The 12,216-nt window shown below is 37.3% G+C and overlaps 1 protein-coding gene across 4 annotated transcripts in view; it reads right to left on the reverse strand.

Moving 5' to 3' along the window:
• Positions 1-2,944: 2,944 nt before the first annotated feature.
• Positions 2,945-12,216, reverse strand: part of Rgs7 (regulator of G protein signaling 7) — a 397,879-nt gene continuing 388,607 nt past the window's right edge. Inside the window, exons 15-16 of one of the 4 annotated variants that reach the window (XM_028755245.1) lie at positions 10,891-10,968; positions 2,945-3,656 (exon numbers count right to left, since the gene is read on the reverse strand). In XM_028755245.1, coding sequence (XP_028611078.1) covers positions 10,915-10,968 — 54 coding nt within the window. In that variant the 3' untranslated portion in view covers positions 2,945-3,656; positions 10,891-10,914. The remainder of the gene's footprint in view (positions 3,657-10,890; positions 10,969-12,216) is intronic. The other 3 variants (XM_028755242.1, XM_028755241.1, XM_028755243.1) reach the window with 3 other exon arrangements.

Consider the following 12,216-nt stretch of genomic DNA (forward strand, 5'->3'; position numbering starts at 1 on the left):
TTCAACTGGTCCTAGAGACGAGGGTGGAGTGAGGTACGATTGGAAAAGAACAAGAGACAACCCCCAACCCAAAGCTTTATGCTGTGCTTTTTCTGAACACTACTCTAAGCCTTCACTTATTCCCAGAAAAACTTGAGTGACTTCAAATGTTTTCAAACTTCTGAAATGTATCCTCTCTCAAGCTCTCTCTCTCTCATGCTCTCTCTCTCTCATACTCTCTCTCTCATGCTCTCTCTCTCTCTCTCTCTCTCTCTCTCTCTCTCTTTCTGTGTGTGTGTGTGTCACCCCCTCCCATGTGCCACAGAGCATGTATGAAGGGCAGAGGACAACTATGAACTGTCAGGGATCTTTTCTTCTGTTTTCATAATGGGACAGCACTCAGGCTACCAGGTGTGGTAAGCACCTTTACTGGCTGAGCCATCTCCTGACCTCTGGTGTAATTTTTTTCACCAGTTCCTGGAACAACCCCTCTCCCCGAATTCTCTGATGTCTTTTGCCAGCCTTCATCTATCTTTTCTACATTAACCCATGATTCAGAACCACAAATAACACTGGGCTTGTGAGCACAGATAGGACAAGAATGATTGCCACTGAGATAACCCATTCTACCTGTGGAAGCACACCTTTTACATTCTGCCTTCTTCCAATACCAACTGTATTAGCTATGGTTTCATTTTAGTTTTTATGTGGGCTATCCAAAACTTTTCTGAACAATAACATTTTTAAGAGAGCCTCTTAATTTAATTGATTCTATACCTTTAAAAAAAAACCAAAGAATTATAGAATGAAATATTTCTTCAACTATTTATACTTTATATTATAACCAATGTGCACATTTCTTATACTGAATTCTTCCCATTTTGTAATGATATTAATCAGTTAGCACACTCTACCATTGACTTGTATCTAATGTTGGCAAATTTCTTTCATAGTTCAATTTACCTACATAATTAGAGAGAACTAATAATTTGATATATTTTTAGTAGCTGGAGTATGCTATTCTTTTGCATAAAAGTAGACAGCCCACTATAGCACCATCTAATTCTTGAAACTTACCAAGTTTCTTCCCTGGGATCAGAGGTGAGTTCCAGAGATTGGAATAAGACTGTCCTGTTAGTCAGCAAAAATATTTTTACTGTGAAATGTGAATTTTCCCATGGCTTTCTTTTAGCAAAAAAAGGGAAGAATTTTGGGCAGGTGTAGTGTTATGCATCTTAAAGTCAGACTCCCTGGGTTTACATGCTGGCAGAAACATGTAACATTACACCAAAACATAATATTCTGCATGTTTTGAATATCCTTTAAATTAGATTTATTTGTTCTATTTTATATGTGAGTGTTTGGCCTGAACATGTGTTTATGTACCATGTGTGCTCGGAGGTTAGAAGAGGGAATCAGTACTCCTGGAGCTGGAGCTATGGATAGTTGTGAACTGGCATGTAGGGACTGGGAATTGAACCTCTGGAAAAGCAACAAGGGCCCATAACCACTGAACCATCTCTCCAGCCCATGTGAAATATTTTTAAAACTATTTTTACATTATTTATCTTATTTGTCTTGGGGGGTGTGGTGTATGGCATGTACATGAATGTGTGGGAAGGTGCTCTCTCCATTATATGGGGACTGGTGATTGGACTCAGATTTTTAGGCTCCGACTACTAAGCCATCTTCTGACCCTGACATGGTATTTTAAGATGAAAGGATTTAAGAAATGTCAGATGTCGGGAGGACTTCCTGAGTTTCCAAGAGCCAGATCGTAAGGTCTTCATGTGAATCATGGCCTACCTACAAGAAGGAGGAAACATTTATAGCTCTGAAGATGAGAGGATGTGAAAGGAATCAGATCACCCAGGACCAGGTGACTTCTTGGACTCCTGTTCCTGGCCCTACCAACCTTTTTCACAAACCTTTATCATCTGTCGGACCAACAGGGGAGCTGTTTTTTAAGTGTATATTTTCATATGAAATTACCTATTACATAAAGCTTCTGTTAAGGAAACACATGGTTTTGTTTGCTTGTTTGTTTTTGGTTTCTTTGTTTGTTTTCTTGTTAATCTATGAGATCCATCCAAGAACTAAGCAGGACAAAAGGAGGTTCCTCTCCTCTAATTCCAGTTTACCATTATCTGACTTCAAACACATTGCTGTACCTTTCTTTTCTTTGATTTTAACATAAGTTATCTCTCACAGAATCATGTCTTTGAACCCTTGGTTCCCAGCTAATGGTGAAGTATTGTGGAACCATTAGCATGTAGAGTCAGGAAAGAGCAATTGAAACCCTGTGGGTGAGGGACGGGTGAGACTTAACATTCAATAGCACCATCCTACTTCCTGATAATGGACAGAACTACGGATAGTCCCACCCACCTCCTGCCCCTGCTGCCACACCTGCCTTCCCCTCTAGGATAAACTGTAAGTCTTTACAAAACCCTCCTCTCAAAAGTACTTTTGTTAGGAATTTTGTCACACTGAGAAAAAGTTGTTAACAGAGCCTGTAAGACAGTGGCAAACAGTAAGTTTTCATTAGATGCTAGTAACTACACTTGACTCTCAAAAGAAATCTATAACCACTAGAAAGCTAAGAAACATTGTCCTTGGATACATTCAGAAGTATGCTTTAAAGAAAAAAGATCCCAAGCTCCTTTCTACCTAAAATATTCACTAGCTTTAGTCAAGGATAGACTCTATCAGAAGTCGGAAAACCCTCCTCAAATAGGTCTGAAAACGTGGGAGTCTGATTGGTGGTGTTTTTCCATAGAAATAAACCCTGTTCTTGGTCCCAGGTCAGCCCACCAGGGAGATGCTTCTGGTGTTGTTTTCCTGACTCTATATCATCCAAGTTGAGATAAACTGGGGTGGGGGGGTGGCGACGACAGCAGCTTTACCCTCACAGGCTATGAATTTTCTCTTCCCTACCTTTTACGGGTAGCACCAACAACAAAAGTTCAAAAGCAATGAGATTCTGCATATTTTAATGAAAGATAAAACAACAATATAAACATACACAAATTTACAGAGAAGAGGTCAACTTTGATACATCTGGAGTAAAAGGTGTTTTCTCATTTAAATATGGTATAAAAATAAATGCAAGAAACATGAACAGACAATGTCCAGAGGACACATGAAAATGAGTGCTTGTGTGAATACACGGGTGAAATGACACCTTCCGTGCCAATTTATTATTTAATAAATGTGAAGCTATGTGTGTACTTAGTGATATATACTTTTTTTTTCTTTTACAATTCTTCCAGTTTGTGACTGACTGAATTTTCAGTGAACTGTGCATCTAGCAGAAGCTTTATGAAAAAGAGAGGAAGGGGAGAAAAATAAAGTTTTCCTTCACTTGAACTCATTAAAAAGAAAAGGACACAGATCCAGCTTAATACGAGGAGAGAGGGAAGAGGACAACACGTGAAGATGAAGGCAATGAGATGACAGAGTCCCTTGACAAATGCAATGCCTTTATGGGCACACAGAAAAGAACAATTCAGGTCCTTCGTTCATGCAATATCTTGGTCTAACATCCTCAGCTCCAGGTAACAGCGATGGGCTACAAGGTATGGGTGGTGGCTCCATTCAGCTTTCATGTGACAAGGACGATTCTTTTAGTAAGACTGAACAAGGCTTGTTAACCTCTTGGATGTGAGAGATTTCCCCTGAGGAAAAAAATATCAAATGAAGAAAGAAAATAATTCACAATCATTGAAAAGCAGCATCATAGGAGAATCCAGTTACTATAGCAGAATTATGTTTTTGAGGGTCAGACTGGACCCTTATCTTTTGGTGTGTGGTCCTGGGAATCAAACCTTAGACCTCACACATGCTAACCAACATGAGCTCTAGCATAGGCTCTGCCCTCCAGGCCCCAAACTGAACCCCTTAAGTTAACCTGAATTCAAACATAATGAAGAACCCTCCTCCCTCTCTCACCCTCCCAGCATGAATACATCAAACAAATGACTCTCCCTCCCCAAACATCCCTCTCCTCCCAGCCCTCCTCCCACTGCAAACAGACTGATGGGGTCACAGCACACATTAGCAAATCATAAAAATGTCCATAAATGTTCCACAGAGGCTGAGCTATGAGGCAACACCTAGGTTCCCAACCTGAAATCCTAACAGGATTCTGAGCCAGATGCTCTGCAGGACAACAATGTGAGTGCATTCTGTAAAGTTGGTGCTACATTTGCAAATATCGAGATGTGTCAGGGTGCAACTGGACTACGTAACATGCATTTAACAGGGTATGGTTGGTAGGAACTCAAACTTGAGTCTATCCCTCCCATGTAGAGTTAATGGAGAAAAGGAAGCCAACTGTGAGTCTTAAGATAAAAGTCTCTTCATTCTACTTTCAAACTGTTAACATGTTTTTGTTATTCCCAACTAGGATTTCTTCTAAAACAGGAAAATCATATATATAAATATATATATATTTTTTTTTTTTTTTTTTTTTTCAGTCGTGTCTCTTCCATGTATTTTAATTCTACATACTTTACTAATGTACTAATACAGAGAGTACATGAAATTTTTTTCCTTTATTCTTTTATTTTTTTGAAATCTTAATCACCAACTTGTTTCTATTAATTGCCAGTATTCTACAGTGATATGAAAGTTGACTTTTTCTTTTCATGAGAACACAGTTTATTGACTGGTATATTGTTTTATCTCTCTTTTTTTTAGGTTTTGAAATAAAATCAAGTGGCCTGATTATGTATTATTTTTATATAAATAATTATTTATATAATTAAAATAATTATCTAATTTTTTTCCTTTGGAAAAAATGAAATAAGGGATGATTGTTTTGAGAAATTATAGTATTTGGGAAATAACATGTGTTGCAGCTGTAGCCTTGACTTGCTATCTAATCCAAGTTTGATCAAGGTAAAGGTGAAATACTACTCACAGCCATTGTCTCAGCCTGTTACTGAAGTGAGAACTCAGAGACTGAGTGCTTAGAAACAGGTGAGGTTTGTTAACATGTTGCTGACAGTCTGAACACGGGTTTCTTGGAAAGGCCTTTCTTCTAGTCCACAAATGGCAGAGAATGTTCTCTGGTCCTCGCATGGGAGAAGAATCGAAGAGTTTTCTTTGGGACCTCTTTCATAAAGCCCCTAACCCCATTCATCTAGTCTCCTCCTCCCTTAGAATCTAAGCGTGTTCCCAAGCCTGACCTGCACTAGTCCTATCTCGTTGGGATTGTAGAATTGAACATGTGATTTTTTTTCTTGGCTGGCAATCACAAAAATTCAGACCAAGCTTCCATATATTATACAAAAATGGTATGTTTAAGAATTGATTAATAATTCTATAATCACTAGTAAAAGTTAGCAAGCCATCATTCATTTTGATAAGTTTTCCTTATGCTTTGTGTGGTCTTTGGCTGACATGAAAAGCAAGATCTTTTCTCTTTGTTGGAAGAGGGCTCCCATCTTAGCTTTCAGCAGCTGATAGTAGAAGCTTCCCACATTTAAGGAAACCATATCATTTCAGGTTATGCTTAGCTCAGAACACTCTTCCTATACACAATAGTTTTACAGATCACATCTAAGTGAGATTCTGGTCCTCTATGTAAGGACACAAAAACAGACTGCTATTTGTGAACCAGGAAATGGATCCTCACCAGCTGTCACTGACATCTTGAACTTGGGATCCAGCCTTTAGTACTGTAAGCAACGTTTGTATTGAATCAGCCACTGACTTTAGGGTATCTTGTTAGAGCAGCCGAAATGGACAAAGAACACCACGTCCAATCCTGTACCTGTTTCCTCGTCCATAAAAGGAGGCAACAATAGCATGTGCTTTAAAATCTCACTCGAAACACTGATGCAGGTAAATGTTTTTTTAAAAAAATTAAGGACAACTTACAGAGTCACTTTATTTTGGCTATGATCTTATTGGTGTAAATAATTGGTGTAGGATCTTATTGCTGCTAATACTGGGTTTTAAATAAGGAAATCTGATCTCTTAGGAAACTCAGATACAAAATCACTAATCTGACTCTGCAAAGGGCATAAAAATCACTAAAAAACTGAAAACTGTATATTGTACTCTTTCTCTAAGCAAAAGAGAGACAATAATGTATTCAGTTGATATTAGAATTAAAAAGCCGTTTTCTCTACTTAAAGATGATGCTCTTTTCTGTACTTACTATTGGAGTCTTGTGTTATTGACACAAATGCATATGTGTATGGGTATTATTTATTCTGAGATAAAATAATTTATCTTGAAAAGGGGATTACACTTTCTAATGTCATTGGGAATGTAGAAGAAGAATAGAAGGCTAGGCTAGTATAAAACTATTTCTCTTAAAACTATAGATTAACATGATTTGGGCTAGAATTCTACAAAAAAAGAATAAACTAGCTGTATTGGGGTGTCATTTTAGACTCAGACACAAGTGCAATTTGATTTAGACAGATCTTTATCTTTCTTTTTTTATACATTTAATTTAAAAGGGAACATGGTTCTCTTCCTGTAGTTTTATTTGTTTTTAAGTTCCTACAAATCATGAAGACTGCTACCATCTTGTGTATTATAGACATTACTAAAGTCATATCTGGTAAAAATTTAACCTGACTATCTCTGTCCTAGGAAATAACTTAAAAACACTCTTCCATAGGAGCCCACAGGGAAACAGTGTCACAGTCAACCTGGGGAATTGAGATAATAAAAAATAAACCAGTGATCTGAAGTAAAAAATTATATGCATATGGCCTTGTATAGTATGGACTTATCAACTTTGCAATGAGAGTATTGCTTTTGTGTATTGTAATAAATAAAAGGGATCCTGGGTGCAACTAACAGTAAAAAGATCTTAAGAGCCTGGGGTGACAGCAAGCAACTCTCATGTCTGGTGGCTCACCAAGATTTAAAGATCTAGACCCTGTGTGCAACCTGTCTTGCTTCTTTTGTGGAAAGAAAATACACAAGTCTCAACTTTAATGCCCATACTGGTGTGAGTCCACTCTCTACTGCTTAGCCTATTAGAAAGTACTGAAGGTCTAACAACACTGTTCCTTTCCTAATGCACATTCATCTTTTTAATTGCATGTGAGCCATTTGCAACAACCATTTCCAGACATCGCTTTAGAAGCCAGTAGAATCAGTCCTTGACTATTATCTTTAGGTAAGTAAATTAAAGAACTAGAGAGACTTACATAGCTAAATCCTAAACTCTCTATTCTAGCAATCAAAAGGGCTAAAGAAAACCTTGCCAATCGTATTCACCTCCAAGATTGCTTCTTACAATAATTTGATAATTCCATATGAAGAAAAACTATCTTAGCATCTGGACTGCCTGAATGTCAAATGACATTTGTCAATCCTCCTGTCAGTCTCAGGGAGAGAGATTATAGCAGAAACAAATCTATAGGAAAGATAAGCACAGACACTTAGACAAAACTGGGAACTCAAGATACTGTAAGTCTTTGAATGTGCAGTTGGAGAAGAGTATGCTAGAAAAAAGTGAGCAAGTGATCAGTTCTAGAACAAGTCAAGCCTGGCCCAGAGGTGTTAACGGAACATCTCCTTAACAAGATTCATTATAAAGTCCTCATCAGATCATGCCCTTCACATGCTACAGGATTCTAAGAGCTTTTGCTGAAATCCAGAGGAAAAGAGCTAACAAACCCCAAACAACAACTTATAAAGCACTTATTTTATGATGTAGGTAATGAGTCCTGGGCACACACATGCCTTAGCATTCTACCACAGAGAGATGTAGACCCAACCCTTTTATTTATTTTTTATTTTGAGATACAGTCTCACCAAATTGCCTAGACTGGCCTTGAACTCATTCTAGAGACTAGACCTTGGATTTATGACTTGCTGCCACAGTTTCCAAGTTGCTGTGATTATAAACCTGTGTCACTGAGCCCAGCTTGTGTGACTATTCTGGCTTTCTCAAGTGAACTCTTAACTCATAGTTATGAATTTTAACTGATTCAAAAATTATTCTTCATCTTAAAGCAGAGAGATGAGACAGAAGTGTGGAGTCTGTGAGAACGGGCAGGAAGGCCAGGCCCGTAGCTACAGCACAGAGCTGGAAACAATAGGGACCCAGGAATGGCTTTCCACTTTGCTCTTCTTCAGACCGTGACCCATTAGCAAGCACAAGAAGCTACATTTTCCTGAACACTTGACTCTGGAAGTTTTATGATTGTCACAAAGGTACACTGCCAGAAAGTAGACTGAAAAGAGACAAGTGGGCAGAGTTACACCAGATGACCTCTGACCTTAGCATTAAGAGTACAAGATTACTTCCATATTCATCTTCCTATTTAACTCAGCCTCATATTTCTTGCTATTTTATTATAGTTTCTATTTGTCGGTGTCCTGGAAATACCCAAGTTGCTCCTACATGTTTCTGAAGACTTAAAAGCATATTACAGAATAATGTCCCAATGACAGTATTACCTGCCCACTGGTTTATGTGACCTACCAAATGGCTAGTCTCTAGGCATAAAATCAACAGAGCTGACCATCTGAGCACACTCATATAAGAAGATGAACTAAAGATATAATCTCTTTAACTCTCATATTGAACCATGTTCTGGTCTCTCTCTGCCTAGATTTCAAACTCACGCACCATCTGACCCTCTAGTCTGCTTACTGCTGCTCCATAGATGGATCTTCAGCTGCTTTGGTACCAACTGCTCTCTCAGTGAAGACTCCTTCTCTGCAATGACTATGCCCCTTACTCAGCCTTCAGTGATAAGCTTTCTGTCCAAATCTCTGCCCCCCTGAATTTTGTGATTCCCTTCTCTCAGTTCTTCCTGCCCATGAATCTGCATCCATGTACTTATATGCCTCTGAATATTATTTTATAAGTCACCTACCCTATCTATAGCTAATAAAAAACCATCAGGCTTATAGAAGCCCCTAAAAGTTTCTTCCATGAGCTGAACTCCTTCACTGGAAATATTATTTCAAGAAAAAAATGTTTACAAGTGAAGGTAGAAAGATTTCAGTGTCCTGGGATTAAGTTACTTTTCTTTCAAGGTAGGAGAGGCTTGATAAGGTGAGGGTAAGGAGCAAGGACTGAATGATGGAGGAACACCAATCTCATCTTATGTGTGAACTAGTCCACTAACAGAATCTGGGTTTTTCAAATAGAAAATGGTTAAGAAGAAATTGAATCAAGATTACATGTCCCAAAAGTTCTTCCCTGCTTTAATAAAAACCAATTCTTCCATGTAAATTTGCAAATGAGTTTATATTAATTCTAGTAAATTCTAGTAATTCTAGTAAAACTGTGAATGGATACAACTTCATCTAGTGTTATATTATATATTTATTCAACTTCCTATAATATAGCATTATAGGAAGTTGGGTAAAGCTTCTTCCTGTAAAAGGAAAGAATAAAGATATTTCTGTCAAATATTGACCCTGTAACTAGAAAGATACAAATATAAACAATTAAATACTTAAACACCAGTGCCTAAATCCTTATGTGTGTTAAGAAAGCCCATAAGCCAAGTAATTCCACTTCTTTGCTTATGCATGTTTATAAAGAAGGCAATAGACATCATTAGATAAAAATAAAGATGAATCAAAAGAGAAATATTATAAATTAAAGCGTAATTATTAATAAACTATAAACCTTTCAACACTTTCATTCAAAACTATATTTTAAAACTTTTTAAAAAACCAAATAAATTATGCTATAGATACTGACTTACATGTAGCAGATCAATTTAAATGATTATATTTTCATCAATTGCCATATTACATGTGTATCTGATAAAATAACTATTTTCTAACTATTTGACAAAAATTTATTTAGGTAGATGCAACTTTATTTAGGGAAAAATTAAATACGATAAAACAGATCAGAAAATATCACAAAGGATTGTACCCAATAGAGGAATTTACTGCTTACAAACTGTCATAATCCATAAGATGTAAGCATACACAACTATAGTGTGTATATATGCATGTTTATATATAGTACACATACATGTAAAATGCATTAATCAAATGTGGTATTAAAAAACATGAAAGTGACTGTTCTAAATCTGATTTTTAATATGTGTGTATGGTTGCAATAGATTGGCTGTAATGGATTAAGAAAGTCTTAATGTTCTGGACATTCAGAGTATGTCCTATATTTAGCAATTATATGATGTAATGAATGCTTTTGTGTGTGTCAGAACATCTGGAACTCCTTAGGACAAAGTTACTTTAAATTGAATTATTGATGTGAAGTACAAGAATTTGGAAGCTTTTAGGATATTTTATCAGGTTTATTCCAGAAAAGGATAACAGTTTATGCTTAAGGAACAATGTATAAAATTGTCTAGTTTTTAATTTTTCCTTCCTTTCTTCCATCTTTCCTTCCTTATTCTCTTTTTTCCATCCCTCCCTCCATCCCTTCCTCTGTTTCTCCTTGAATTTCTTCCTCCCTCCTATATTTTTCTAATCCACAGCCTGAGGCATGCTGTCTAAGCATTCTACACTCACAGCCTTCATTCATTGTATTTGGAGACATGATTTCACTAACTGGTCCAGCCTGGCCTTGAACTTATAGTCATCTTGCTTTATCCTACTGCACAGCTGGGTTTACCAATGTGCATACAAACACATCCAGCCTCTATTTCACATCCATTTTTAGCACTAGATATCATTTAGAAAGAAAAGTAGCCCCTTTGCAGCAATATACTCTACTTTTTCTGGGTTGTGCTTGACTATTTATAACAGTAGGCTCCTTGTTTTCTCATGTATTTATTGACTACTTGAATTTATCATTAAAACTGTCCAAGTCCTTTGATAATTCTCCCAATGGCAGATTGTCCTTATGGCTTTTATTTACTAAGAACTTCCTGTATACCAACTATGTAAGCTTTGTATTTGTCTGGACATGCGTATTGACAGTTGTTAGAAAGGGTTTACCCGATTTGAGGACAGGAGCTTGCTTTAAACAAAGGCTCTTGGGCTAAGTACGGCGTGGAGCAGCCTTTCATGGCATCTCTGTGGATGAGACAGAGAAAGATGCAGTTCATAACTAGGCAAACAACCACCTCCAAGGTGTGCTGTTCACTAGAGCGGCAGCTTCTGCCATCTTCACAGTACTTTCGGGCATTCTCATTGTTAATCTGAATGAATCGTTAATAGAATGCTGAAGGGAGGCATACATGATGCAAACATAATCATCATTTTCAAAAGACTAACCAATAAATACTCCAAACTTGGGGAGCAAGTACAGAGATGAACTATGAAATTTAACAGTGGGGCAGAACTTAGTGGGAAGAAAGCAAAAATTCAAATTTACATTAAAATGAATACACAACAAACAAAAAGTCTAGAAACAAAAGACAAGAGTAGAAAACATAACTACCTCTCATATGAAACAAAAAACAGTGTTTTAAAATGTTTTAGTTAGTGCATCAAATGATGTTCCTTTGTTATGGTTAGGAATTGGAGTTCGAATGTGAATGAAGTCTCCAGTTAGAATGTATTTAGGAGACAAAGCACGGAAGGTGGTTCCTATCTCCTACAGAGTCACAGATCAAGTGTTGTGCTTGGCTATGATCTAGGAGGGATTTTGACAGACTGCAGCAAACATAGGGGAGCAGTTAAGGTGATGACAAAATACTAAGCAAGTAAGGGAGAGAGCAGGAGAGAACCCCATCCTGGTACAAGGATCACTCAGGTTTAATCTGATGACAGCTTTTAAAGCATCTTCATCTGACCAAGTCTTTAAAAGTGTTGAGCTCAGTTTTCACAGATATGTGATTTTCATATCCGCATTTCATACTTTAGGTATATGTTAAATTATATAAATGCAAGGAGTCCATAATAGTCATAAAAAAAGAAACAAAACTGAGTTGGTGCTCTAAAATTCCAACAGAGATGTGGTGGAATTGAGTACACATAACTGGAGAGTGGCCTATCAGCTGTGACATTGTCTTTGTGCTTGGTACCAATCAGTGGAAAGAGTGAGGAGTACTATCTTGTACAAGTCAGAGGTTCATGAAGCATGGTCTTCATGACAGAAACATGATCATAACAAATATCAGTTAGAAGAGATTTGGACACAAATGAGCCAGATGTTGGGAAAAGGGGCTGTTCATCAAACCTTGCTATAAGAAGCCTTGCAGGGACTCTGATGTAGCTCAAGTGAGGAGTAGTGTTATTTGGTCAGAAGAGCTCAAGTGAACACTCCTAAGGAGACAGTCCTTATGCTATACTATCTTGAGATGCTTGCAACCACTGCAG

Source organism: Grammomys surdaster, unplaced genomic scaffold (genome assembly GCF_004785775.1).
Source record: "Grammomys surdaster isolate TR1022 unplaced genomic scaffold, NIH_TR_1.0 126051, whole genome shotgun sequence".
NCBI lineage: Eukaryota > Metazoa > Chordata > Mammalia > Rodentia > Muridae > Grammomys > Grammomys surdaster.